At 45.0% G+C, this 13,908-nt stretch overlaps 1 protein-coding gene across 1 annotated transcript in view; it reads left to right on the forward strand.

Annotated features, from left to right (window-relative positions):
- The window catches only part of PDIA4 (protein disulfide isomerase family A member 4), a 147,917-nt gene that overhangs the window by 113,093 nt on the left and 20,916 nt on the right, over nucleotides 1-13,908 (forward strand). Inside the window, exons 8-9 of the mRNA XM_086964915.1 lie at nucleotides 2,443-2,599; nucleotides 8,814-9,047. Coding sequence (XP_086821041.1) covers nucleotides 2,443-2,599; nucleotides 8,814-9,047 — 391 coding nt within the window. The remainder of the gene's footprint in view (nucleotides 1-2,442; nucleotides 2,600-8,813; nucleotides 9,048-13,908) is intronic.

Below are 13,908 nucleotides of genomic sequence, written 5' to 3' on the forward strand. Positions count from 1 at the left end.
TTCCAGCATGTGGCCGGCAGCATGGGTGTGTGCGGTGACTAGTTGTCTGAGGCCGAGGTTGGGGAGGTTGTCGATCAGGGTGGCGGAGTTGGCGTCGTTGTTGTTCTCGAGGTGGAAGTTCATGTCCCCGAGGAGGATGTAGTCCCTGGAGGAGAGTGCGTGGGTGCTGGCGAGGTCGGCGATGGAGTCGCTGAACTGAGCCTGGGGTCCGGGGGGTCTGTAGATGAGGGTGGTGTTGAGGTCAGTGTGGATCCGGAAGTGCAGGTTTTCAGGGGCGTTGAGGGTGTCGTCTGCGTGGGTGGTGACCTTGAAGGTGGACTGGTGGACGGAGGCTATTCCTCCTCCGGTTCCGTTGGCGCGATCCCTGTGGGTGATCTTGTAGCCCTCTGGGATGGCTATGGTGATGTTGGCGCAAAGGAGTCATTCCACCAGGTCTCGGTCAGGAAGGCCACGTCTGGGGCGGAGGTGTCTAGCAGATCCCAGAGCTCGACTGCATGTTTGCGTGCAGAGCGGGTGTTGAGGAGTATGCAGCGGAGGTGGTTGGGTCCAGTCCTTGGAGATTTGGTGGTTCTGTCGCAGGCGAAGCTGCAGGTGCGGGAGGAGAAGGGTCCGTGGGTCTGTTTCGGGGTGCCTGGAAGCAGGTGTGGTTTCGGCCAGCGTTGAGTGCGTGGAGGCTGCTGGCGTCATTGCGGAGTCTGGTGTTGTGGTGTTCGCGGGGTTCTGGCGGCGTGGTTTAGGCGCAGACGGGCTTGCCTTAGGTATGCCTTCAGCGCGCCAGCGGCATGCCTGCCACGCGTGTCCGTTGTGCAGTCGCGCAGCTGCCTCCATTTGAAGGGGAGCTGGGAGGGAGGAGTAGCTGGGAGGCGGGAGTTTAGCCAATGGGTGCGGGGGGACGTGGCCGCAGAGGCAGAAGCGGCGGGAAAGCGGGCTGTGGGCAGGGGGGGGGGGGGCGGGGGGGGGGGGCAAGGGTAAAAAAAAATGGCGCCCAGGAATGGGCAGCAGGAGCAAGGGTCAGGAACAAGGGCTGTTGCAGCTGCAGCGGGGGGGCGGCCTACCTGACAAGGTATGGGGTCTGTCACCCACTATCTGACACCCTGTCCAATTTCTCGCAGTCCCAGAACACTTGAATCAATATTTACTAAGAAATTAAGAAGGCCTTCTTGGAAAAGGTTAGCAACATGCTGTGCTTTTAAGCCGAGTAAGCTCACATTTTCAAATAAAGAGGGCAACCTAAAGGAGTCTTAACTCGATTTTAATTGCATGGAAGACGCTGTTCTTTGGATATCACGGGGTTTATGTTTTGGGACCGTTAATTTCCCTTGTTTTCTGCTCCCCTTGTCTCTTCACTGGACACCGTTTTCTTTGTTTCTATGAGCGGGCAACCAATGATGGTATACGTGGGCATACTGGTGAGAACCTGCTGGTAGCCACCCTGGTGTTGCATAAGTGAGGTGCCTCACGCTTTCACTTTTTTAAGTTTTCATTACTTGCATGCTGTGTGGGAGGATATGTGTGGTGGGACGACTTGACTTACATCGGTTCTTCATTTCTTAATAAATATTGATTGGAGAGTTCTGGGACCGCAAGAAATTGGACAGGGTACCAGATAGTGGGTGGAAAATAGTATTCCCACATTAGAAGCAGTTCATGATTGGTATTGAAATACTCTTCTAACCAGGTCTTTATTGTATGGATAGTGCATATGTATCTTCCCAGCTGGCATGAACTTCTGACGATAACCGAGACCGACATAGTACCTGTAGCTTTTAACTTCTTGGTTTTTTTTTAACATTTGTTAGTTTAATTTTTATACCCAATGATATTTTTAAATTGTACTGCTTTTATTATTGATGTGCATTGTTCAGTTTATATTGATATGTATGAAACGTATCCCTCGAATCTTTGTTTCTTTTATGGTATTCTTACCGAAATAAAGACTGATGAAGGCATGCATGTATGATCCTATGAAGCTGAAGTTTTAAGATCAATTTGTAGTTATGTTAGTAAGGTACAGTTATTGCTGCCTGTAATAAGAGCTTGTGACGGACGTGTCAAGCTAGCATTTGTATTGACTCTTAAATGCCATGCGTATGTCATCCTGCAACTATGCAAATATTACACTTTCGGATCGGACGGTTGTCCGTTTCAACCGGAAGCTGCTGATTTTGGACACGTGTGTGCATGTCTATCCCTTCACCTAATAAACCTATTACTACTTTTGGATTGGTTTCCCATCATTACATTATTGTTCCCAAAACTTGTGTTTCCAATTTTGCATTTTTATAACTTGGACATAAGGTAGTCCTTGTTCTAACTCAATCCTTTCTAAATGTGATTTAGCTATTCAGCTCTATTTGTGAAATGTCATGAGGACTGTTCCGTTCAAGGTTTTTTTATTGGTGTGGAGGTTTCGCATATAATTACTTGTTCATTGTTTTTTAGGACACAACCTCAGACTCTGATATAAAAGAACAGGTGACAAAACATGCATTGCCCTTGGTTGGACACCGAAAGCCGTCCAATGATGCTAAAAGATACACAAAACGGCCTTTGGTGACAGTTTATTACACTGTTGACTTCAGCTTTGACTTCCGTGTTGGTATGTTCATTCCTTTTGATTACTAAGTTACTTTTAAGCATATAGCCAAAGTTGGACTGCTTGAATGGAATAAGCAGTACGCTTACTTAAAATGATCAATATTTAGGTTGGCTTGGGGCTATGCAATGTGAAACAAGCATTCTGAGCTATTTCTGTAATAAAACATATGTCTCTGGGAAGGGCCATTTGAAAAGTTACATGGTCCATGACTTACATACCACATAAATTCTGCCTCTTGCCTGCTGCCCATTGCTGAATGAATGTGTTATTCGTAGAGTTCAAACTTTCGCTCAGAGCATCCTGGTGCTATGCTTGAAGAACTATGGATTCCCAAAAGTAACAAAGTTAGATTAGTGAAATAAAGAAGGAATTATGGGGACTGAAATAACCAGGTTCTAAGTTCTTTTTTTAAGCGATACTTCAGATTCCATGGTGCGCATATTGCTGGTAAGTAGATTCCAAGCTTTAGAGCCTAAGACTGCAAAAGACTTTCCAACATGGGATTTTAGTCGAAACTGAGGTGGTTTCAAAAGATTCTCAAAAGAGGATCTTAACATTCGTTAGAACGAATAATGGCAAAACCGGTCACTGAGGTATTTAGGATCACAATGATTGAAAGTTCTGTGGGCAGACAGAAGTAGTTTGAAAAGGATCCTTATTATGGATTGGGAGCCAGTGCAGCTAATGCAGAACTTCTGGGCAGTTGTGGGACCAGTCCAGCAGCTGAATTCCATACCATCTGAAGTTTATGGGTGATACGTTTTGAACAACCTGCATACAGACTGTTGCGGTACTCTAATCTCAATTAATGCAAAGACCACTATTTTCCTTGTAGCCAGAGGCCAGAGATTAAAAATAAATGTCAAAGACTTTGTAAGATTGAAACACATGCTGGGAACAGTCTGTCACCATTTCATAGGGGAAAAACAGTTGGATATTCCAAAAAAGACTATTTCTGTCTTGCCGGTATTACATTTGAGATGGTTATCATGCATCCATTGAATAGGGGCAGTCAAGCAGTTCTTAAAATTAGTTTCTGACTTAAATGAGTTTTTGTCCCTGGACAGGATCCGTTTGGTATCGTCCGCATAGGATGTAGTGGCGATCCCGTATGAGGAAATTATGAAGATCAGGGGAGCCTTAGACATTAAAATGAGCCGGGCTCAAAGAGCCCTGTGGTACTGCCATAGTGGATTTTCCTTTTGATTACACAATTTGTCCGAGAGCGACCCTTTGCCTTCTATTAGTCAGAAAGGATTTTAGGCAGGCTAAAGCCTGTGTGCTAAATTCCAATGTGTGGATCCACTTCATTAAAATGACCGCGGATAGGTCCAACAGAATCCACACTGCATTATTTCTTGAGTCTAAAGTCCATTTTAATTGTGTCTGACTGCAAGGAGTGCTTATTCTGTGGAATGTTTGGGCCTGAAAACTGATTGCTGTGTACAAAGTAGATCTGAATTCTCTAGACCGGTCGACAGTTGTTCATTGACCACTTGTTCCAAGACCATACTAAGCATTGGAAGGAGAGAAATGGGTCTTAGGTTAGAGAGGATGGTTTGATCTGAATGAATGAATGAATGAATGAATGAATGAAACTGTTCTTATATTGCGCAAACTTAGCCCGATGGGCGTCAAGGCGCCTAAATCAAATGCAGAAGCTAGGACCCCCCTCTGCCCTATTCTCTTATAGGTTGGCCCTCTCAAAGAAGCCGGTTTTGAGGGCCTTTTTAAATGACTCAATTGAAGGGAGAGTTTTTATTTCAATGGGGATGGAATTCCAAAGCTGCGGGGCAACCACGGAGAAAGCTCTGGCTCCCCATCTAGCAAGTTTGAAGCGGGGCACAACAAGTTGACAGAGTCCCGCAGAGCGAAGGCTTCTTGTGGGGACATAACGCATTAGAAGAGAGCCAATAGCACTTGAGGGACCTTCTTTCAATGCTCTGTAGGCCAGACACAGAATTTTAAAAGAAATTCTGTGCTGCACGGGAAGCCAATGAAGGTTTTTCTTGGCCAAAGTGGCAGAAGAAGTTTTCGGAAGGTCCAGGACAAAGCGCGCTGCAGCATTTTGCACAATCTGCAGTCGGTGTACCAGGCTTTTATTGGCTTCCATATATAGAGAGTTACAATAATCTAGCCTCGAGCCCACCAGGGCGACTACAACTTGTTTACGCGCCTGGGGGGAGAGATACCCGCGGATTTTATTCAGTATCCTGATCACACCCCAGCAGGTAGCCACGGTCCTGTTGACTTGTAGGGACATAGAAAGCGAGGTGTCAAATATTGCACCTAGATTTCTGGCAGATTGGGAGGGAGTGGGGCAGATGCCAAGAGAAGAAGGCCACCACTCACTCGACCAGACGTCTTGGTCCTTCCCAAAGGTCATCACCTCTGTTTTTTCGCCGTTCAGTTTGAGGGAGTTTATAGTCATCCAGTCTGCCACAAACTGCATGCATATCCTTAAACTGGCGGCAGATGTACTGACAGAGGTGTGAGCCAGTGACACCATAATCTGGGTGTCATCTGCGTAGGACACCACCTCCATCCCCTGAGATCTCACTAGTCTTGCCAGGGGGGGCTACATAGATATTAAACAGGGTCGGACTTAAGGCCGACCCTTGTGGCACCCCACACTGCAATGACTTAGCAGGGGAGAGGTGGTTCCCAAGCATCACTCTGTTCCCTTTCAATCAGAAAGGAATTGAGGAGGCTCAGGGCCGGTCCCCTAACACCCGCTTCCTTCAGCCGAGATGTAAGAATGGCGGGGGAGAGGGTGTCGAACGCGGCTGTGAGGTCCAACAGAACCAGAACCGTGGTTTGGCCAGAGTCCACTTTGCGTCGGATGTTATCAACCACATAAGTTAGAGCGGACTCTGTGCTGTGGTGTTTTCTGAAACCATGTTGCGTGTTATCAAGGTATTCAGATGAATCGAGAAAGGCGGATAGATGAAAATTCAGATGCGCCTCAAGCATTTTAGCGGGAGCTGGAAGAAGGGAGATCGGCCTAAAGTTTTTCAAGAGGGACGGTTTCTTAAGAAGAGGTTTCACAATTGCCTTCTTCCACACAAGGGGGAAAGAACCCTGAGTAATAGCCTTGTTCATAACCTCAAGCAAAGGGGGAAGAAGGCTATTTCTACACTCTTTCAGTTTTTTCAGAGGTAGAGGATCAAGGGGGGAGGCCGATTTGGTCCTGTCAAGTAGTAGATTCAGCCCATCCAGGGATAAAGATGGGAATTCCCTGAATAGGCGGGAGGGATCTTTGCCTAAGGAATCGAGACTGGATATGACATGTGGGATGCTTTGATCAAGAGCAGTGCAATGGGCTTCCAGAGAGACATGTATGTCAAGAATTTTATTATGAAAAAAGTCAGATGTTATTGCACAGTTCTTGCGAGCTGACTATGGGATCAGGTAGTTGCAGGGAGCATAGGGTGTCGGCAATTTTAAAGAGCTCCCTAGAAGAGGAGAGAGAGCTGGTAAGATTGGAGAAGTATTCCTGCTTCTCTATTATCACTCTCCGTTTATATGCCCGTAGTGCAGACTTGTGAGCCTCTCGATCATTAGAGTCCCAAGTTTTCCTCCAATTTCTCTCAGTGCTCCTACATCCTTGTCTCAAAAGTCTGAGCTGATCGGAAAACCAAGGTGCCGTAGGTTTTCAGCGAGCTACATAGCGCATAGATGAGGGGGCCAGTTGTTCCACAGCATTAGAAATGGAGTCCGTCAGAACTTGAGCTGCCTCTGCTGCGTCTTTTGAAGCTAAAGATTCAGGGATGGAAACCAGGGGGACGAGAACTTCATCCGAGATATTCCTAAGGTTTCGCCTAAGGGTGAATGGGGAGGTTGTCAAGTTAGCGGAACAGGGGACAGGAACAGAGAGTTCCAATGGCACGGCGAAGTGATCTGTCCAGACCAGTGGTAATGGGGGGCCAGTAGAAAGCCTGACATCGTTAGAAAATACCCCATCAAGAGTATGCCCAGCATTGTGGGTGGGGCTATTTACAAGCTGGGCGAGGTCACATGCTCCTAGCGATTCAACTAGTGAGATAGTGTCCTTTGAGTTAATCTCATCTAGGTGAAAGTTAAAATCACCTAAGATGGTGAAGGCCGCTTTTCCGAAGTAGGGTTCCAGAATAGTCCATAGTTCTGAGGGGAAACTGGCCCTAGAACCTGGGGGTCTATAAACCAGAATCCCAGTAAAGGAGACCGATGGAGAAAGGGTGATACAGAAGTAGAGTGATTTGAAACGATCTGGAGGACTCGATAATGGTTTGATCACACAGAGAAAGGAGGATTTAAGAAGAATGGCGATGCCTCCTCCTCTGCGCAAGGGTCTATCCTGCCTATGAAGTGAGTAGCCATCAGGAATGGCCATGAGAAGATCGTGCCCTGAAGTATCTGAAGCCCAGGTCTCCGTAATGAACACCCAGTCCGGCTGTCTGTGATCAACAAAATCGTGAAAAGCGACATTATGCTTAATAAGCGAACGTGCATTAATTAGGAAGCCGGATCTCCGGGGCGAGTCGGGCTGAGTAGGCGGGAGATGTGAACTTACAGCGACGGTACTGGAAAATACAAAGGGGGCCGAACAGGCCCAGCATCTGTGAGAGTGCAAGATCCCTTCAGGAGAATAGCGGTGGAGGCAGGGCAGGGATGTAGGTTTAATGCAAGGATTTCAGAACTGGAGTATAGTCCAGTAATCTCAACGGGAGGAGAAGGAGAGTGAGCTGGGTCCAGCCCGACCTGCAGCCCGTCCTCAGCGAGGACGGGCGCAGACGGGCTGGACTCTGGTGTGACTCCGGCGGGGATCCGGCGCGTCCGCTACGCGGAGAAGCCCATCCCTTTTTAAAGGCAGCTAGAGCGCGTGAGTGCGTCCCCACACCCAAGATGGCCGCTGTCACACCCTCGCCTCCCCGGGACCAGCTCTCAGCGTCAACACTCAGCTGAGAGCGGCCCAGGTGGTAGAGGGAGGAAGGAGAAGTTGAATCCTACGTGAAACGCTTATTAAAATCAAGCGCAGGATAAAAACACAGGTCACTCGTGGAACAATTCTAAAATGTTATTTTACCTCAAGCGTAAGTCTGCTGGCAAAGCAGGTAGAGGAAAGTGCAATAGAACCTCCGGCTTCCGCCTCAGAGGGTGAAAAGAAGTTTCTTCTGTAATGACTTGACAATTGCCAGTTTCCACTCAGCAGGGATTGACGCCTCTTCTAGTGAGGTGCTTATTATGTGGTTGATGACCGCATTTACCACTTGAATGGCTGCCTGTAGTATGGAAGGGGGACAGGGGTCAAGTGGCGATCCAGATTTGCATGTCAGGACCGATTACCGACTGAGTGCTAAAGAGCTTCTAAAACTGGGGTAATCCTGCCTTTAGGGTACATGTAATGTTGGGTGCAGGCAGATTAGTCGATAAGATGGAACATGGAGTTGGGCTAAACGCTGCTGAATAGCGGAGAGTTAATCTTCAAAAAAGTCTTGGATTTGATTTACAAAGAGGCTGGGAGAGGGTAATTTCCCGAGTGAGAGCTTTAGGTGTGGAGACAGGATTTAGTTACATAGAGATTCACAGAGCAAGTTTCGATTTTAGAGGTGTAGTAGCATTTTTTTGCTTCTAAGATCCATTTGTGGTATGTCTTTTGGACCATCCTGAACTGGACAAGATCGTGTCGTCTGTAAACTTGATGAAATTGGCATTCACATTTTTTACTGTTAAGTTTTAACTGAGGTAAAGCAGGGGAAAACCAGGAAGCTCAAACTCTTAAAAACAAATGAGCATCTATGAAGAGAACCATCAGTATTTAAATTGCTTCCCACTACCCCATCAGAGTGTACAATTTTACATTGTTTGCCTTTGACTCAATCATTGCCCCGTGCTGTGTAGGATGAAAAAAAGGCTGCCTGCAGTGCTGATTGTCTCAGGAGAAAAAAAGATTCGGAGCCCCTCGATCCAACTACCAACTTGCGAATTTGTTTTTGGGGGGTGGGGTAACATCTAAACCCAGCAGGTGGGGCACTGCTGCTGCATCCACCTTTCCTTTGATTTTAATATAGAAGTATGGACACGCCTATACCCTTGGGATGCGTCTTCCAGTGGAGGTGCTTAATTCTTAGTCGTTGAAATATGCTGTCTAAGAGGGGTTCTCACCTTGCAGTTTTGTGATGTGTTCACGGATTGTTGCAGGACAGGATTTGTGAACTTTCTTTTGTATTTTCAGCCACTCAGTATTGGCGAAGCAAGGTTTTGGAGGTAGCCAAGGACTTTCCAGAATACACTTTTGCCATTGCCAATGAGGAGGACTATTCCAGTGAGCTGCATGACCTGGGTCTGAGTGATAGCGGCGAAGAGGTTAATGTTGGTCTCTTAGATGCAAGCGGCAAGAAATATGCCATGGAGCCGGAGGAATTCGATTCCGAGGTTCTAAGAGAGTTCATTTTGTCATTCAAAAAAGGTAAGCCTATTTCATATGGATGCTATTCTGGTTATGCATTGAATGTTTCGTTCTGTGTCTGCATGCACGTGAAAACCAACTAGTGAATATGATCGACTTTACCTTTCTGTTGTCGTGGAACAGTTGGTTTTCTGACCAAATTGTGTTTGTATTTAAGGAGGTGTGTGACCGGTTTCTTCTTCGTAAGGGTTATTTAGTTAAAATGTAATCTAGCTTACCTTTTTATTTGTATTCTTTTTTGCACTATTTATGTAAAAACGTGTATGTAATAGGCACATTGATGGTAATTTCGAAGTATTCAATACATTAGTCAATGCTTTATTTGAGCCGGTGCTCCGCACTGGCACTTAATTCTCAATCCCAGCATTAATGATCACATGGTTGTGCGGTCTGTCTAATTTTGAGCAACACAAAAACGGCGTTTAATAATTTAAGGCGCATTAAAAATTAATAATACCTGCAACTCACGCCATCCTTATAACTTTGTATGGCCTGAATTGTCACCCTTTTGAGAGTGCGAAATCCCCGCCAGCCCTGCCAAGGCAATGAGTGGCGCATGCTGCACTGGCCTCTTGAAGGGCCCTTGCACTTATGTTTTTTACAAAATAAGCACTGATTACCGTAATATACTTAAATAACCTATTTATGCTGTGTAGATTTGTACATGTGTAAGCTTTACTGCATACTCCTATACAAAATGGGCTATGTAACCATCGGAAAAAATGTAATAGGTGTTCAATAATCCAGTATTCATTTACAGTAATCTTGTGGCATTACTTAAATAATCTATACCCAGTTATAAAGATAAAGACAAATGTGAGCAGTAATAAATACCACATGAATAGAAACAGATATTCATGACCGCCATCCACGGATAACACAATCATGAAAGGTCAAGGGCTTACAAAAATTAACAAACTATCCATAATGCCAGAATTGGTTGGTTTCTGGAAATTATTACTGTAAGTACAACTGCTTGATTTGAATTATTGAAACAATAGGTGCATAACTCTCAGGAGGAATACAACTTATTGACCGCATTCTTAGGCCAATACCTTTCCCCCCCAAAGTTTCTATTACTTATGTCCACCACCAGAAACCTGCTTTCATTTATTTTTACCTTTTGTGGCATCTTGACTTCACAGCACTTTAAAACTAGTCAGTTTACTTCTAGATTGTGGGATGAGGGGAGTGTTTTAACTACATCTTACATAGTTACTTCTGAATTTTCAATGATGGTTAGAACTTCATGTTAATGTTTGTACTTGCACTTTCATGAATTATTTGGTAATTTCTTTGGAGGTTTATAACTGTTTCATAGTGTTTTGTTTTTCATGCTACTCCTTCCAACGTATTCCTTCTCTTTTGAAATATCACCAAGTTTCTGACTTGATCTGTAAATGTCCATGAATATACCCACTGAGCTAAGAATGTTTCACGCTGGCAGATGTGTAAGTGTCACCACAAGCAATAACACTGCGGCCCCATAAAGGTAATGCTTCAGAGGCATCACCTTAGTCACTTTTTCTGCGTGCCACAGACTCGTAGTATATTGCCGCAAGACTTCTCAAAGATTTTATTTATTATTTTCATCTAATCTTCTATTTTCACGCATATTTTAAAAGCGTCACCACCTACATCAGGATTTTAAATCCGGCTCAACATACTAGCATTAATTTGCCTGCCGGATCTCCATCAGAGGTCGATATGGTGCTTGAGGTGGCGTCACAACACAAGCCTATCTCCAAAGGAAATTTGGGAGAAATGAAGGTTATGTAGACAGCCAGAGGTCCCTGCTCTTCCAGGGATGAGATGAAAAGCCTAAAAGTTATTCTTCTGTTGCAGCTATTGAGGGCTCTAAACAAGACTCAGTACAGCCGAAAATCTTCCTCCTCCAGACAGTGTTATAGAGTCAAATTGGCACCAATTAAATCTTAGTTCTCTTTATTTAAATCTGTCTCTTCAACAACAGATGCATGGAGGCCCTCTTTTTCATCAGACATAAAACATGAGACTTCTTTTAAAGAAGACAGGCATGCCATGACTTGAAAAATCTTAAGCATAACTCCTGTGACCAAGGGTGCTTCCTCTGATCTCTCAGCTACGTAGAGGGTACAGAAAAAAGTGTTTCAAATTGTTTAAAAAGGGTTATGGAAATTCCAATACTCCTTGCCGCCCCTTCTGCATCGTTGATTGGAAAGAGTATGAAAACTGAGCGCACTATTTCCGGCAGTAGAGGCGGATGCCCATTTCGTAGTAGATGTGCAAGTACAAGTGCCTTGATAATGTACGAAAGGTACTTATTCCTACACCAGCAATAGTTTACATTTAGGGGCGAGTTTCACCCCTCTTTCACAAAGCAAAGACTGCATCCTCAGCTACACTTCTGCAGCACACTCCTGTATAGTGTGGCCACTAGTATGTTGTATTCTTTGAGGTTGGAGGAGAACATTTCCCTGTTTGGCCTTTCACATCTGCCTCACATCAGTGCTATACACTTCTCTAATATGTATGTATATACCCCATGTTGTGACCAGTAGAGAACAACCTATGGTCCGATTAGGATTTTATGCGACTATGGCCCTAAGTCACTTGTAAGCAGTTTTTCCTCATGGGTTTAAATGTAAATTTAGGTTGGGGGGGGGGGGGGGGGTGCCTACTGTCAGCTTGCTATGAAGTAAGCAATCAAGAGAATATGCACCACATTGCCCACTTGTGGTCATCAACTCATCAACCCTGTGTTGTTCAGACCCTCTTCCTATTGTCAAGTGTTCTCCAAAAATAACTCTGCTTCAGTAATTGTTTTTTAATTAATACTTCTATTTAGCTACTGATTCATTATCTACTATTCTGGTCTTTTTTGTGTGTTCAGTAATGGTATTTTTGAGTGTGTGTTTAGCTCTAAATTTATCGAGCCTCTTTGGAGCGGGAAATTGGGCGGAGCTAGCGTTGCAAGGTGACCTCTTTGTGGGTCTCTTCTAGTGGTGAAGGTCTTATTGCTCCGCAGTTAAAGCTGTTTTGTTCCCCCTCGGCACAAAATTGTGGATACTTATAATTATACAGTCAAACGTCTAAGGATATTTCAAAAGTCGAGGAGCAAATAAACTTTCTTGGAAGCGTTTTTTTCACGTGCTATTATAACACATGAGTCGGAGAATAGCAATTAGAGGATAGTAGTCTTGCGTAATTAAATCATGACACTACACTCTTGAATCTTGCTTCATTTGCTACCTTCTTGCCCGCCTCCCACTTCTGAGACTCCTCTGGTAATTACTCTATTGTAAAAAGGCGTCTGGATTGAATCATTAATAATTGTAATCTGAACCATTAATAATTCTACTCTGATCTCTCACTAAATCTAGAGGCAACATTTACAGATAAGATATATTTCAGTCTCTCTTCGTGTTTACAGAAAAAAAAATTGGCATGCGTGGTTGTAGATACGCATGCTTAGAAGTCCGCCATTTAGTGTTGAGCTCAGAAGTGTGCAAGTTGTGAATCGGAAAGACTTCTTTGAAGAAAAACAAGGTGTAGTGACTTCTTCTCTTGCTTGCAATACACATGGTCCTCGACTCCATTGGTAGATTGTTTTTTCCGCCATCAGGTTCCATTGTGTACTCCTGTGCTGTCTCAACATAATCGCAAAACCTAGCATTTTGGCCTCTAATGATGGTATTCTCGATTGCGGTTACGTTTAGCATACATCCGTTGCCTATCAATGCTGATGTTCTCCAGCCAACCAAGGTCCGGAGATCTTTCAGATTCTTCCCTTCCAGGTTCCATTCACGTTATGCCCAGCTGTTGATGGAGTGAACGCCTTTTCGTGTTTGCCCATGCTGCTACACCAAGTTTCCACACAGCAACCAACATTTAGTTTGTAACTTGTGCTTGTCACCAGTTCCTCAGGAATCCATCTGTGAAGCATGTAAGTGCTTCTAATCACAAAAGATTACTCAAAATTGGCGTGCAAGACCACTCCATGTGCAGACAATCAGTGAATGACATTCCTGGCACTTTTCGATCCGAAGAATAACACCAAGGCACAAGCTCAGGCCTCCTCAGCAGATGAGGGACCCTACGCTCATGGTGACAGTTCGGAATCCGAACTCTAAATTGAGGACATTTCACTAGGTCAAACCGCGAGTAATCCCGTCCAGTCTCAACAAGCAATGCCTAAGTGTCGGCAGTCTGGCTTAGACCGACTGAAGCCTTTGCGCCGGCCAACACTGCCATCGGGTCAATGTCTGCACTGAACAGCTGTACTGCAAATACCTAGTCCTGGCTCTGCACCCAAGCAACAGCATAAGGCCTATGCCCACCAGTCATCGGCTTCGAATAAAGACTCTGAATCGAAGATACCGAAACCTAGGGGCGCCTAAGCACTGTAAAGTACTTAGAAGCTGAGAAAATTTGCATCAAAACTGCGTTGGAAACTAAGTCAAATGCTTAAGTCAAACCAAAGACCAGCTCCGTAACTGTGGAACCAGTACTTGGAAGGTTACAAGAACATCTTGATGCCAGACAAACTGCTTATTCACCCAGACACTGATAGAATTGTGGCCGTGCCTCCTCAAACCAAAGAAAAGCCAGCAAAGAGACAGTTGACTTTTAAGAAAGCATTGGACAGTGCCTGCCCACCTAAGCGTAAGCAAAGGGTGGATAAGGCCACCAGTGCATGACCCATTAGCCCACCAGTGACGCCAAGAGCATACACTCCACCACATTCACCTCCTGTAGACTCTTGTTACTCCCCAGGGGGTTCTGTTTATTCCTTTCAAGAACTTGAGGACTAATACTATATTCCCCCCTCAAGGCTATCTGTGGTACACACTCGACACAGACCGGCATGTAGACACTGACC

The sequence above is a fragment of the Lissotriton vulgaris genome, chromosome 4_1, assembly GCF_964263255.1.
Source record: "Lissotriton vulgaris chromosome 4_1, aLisVul1.2, whole genome shotgun sequence".
NCBI lineage: Eukaryota > Metazoa > Chordata > Amphibia > Caudata > Salamandridae > Lissotriton > Lissotriton vulgaris.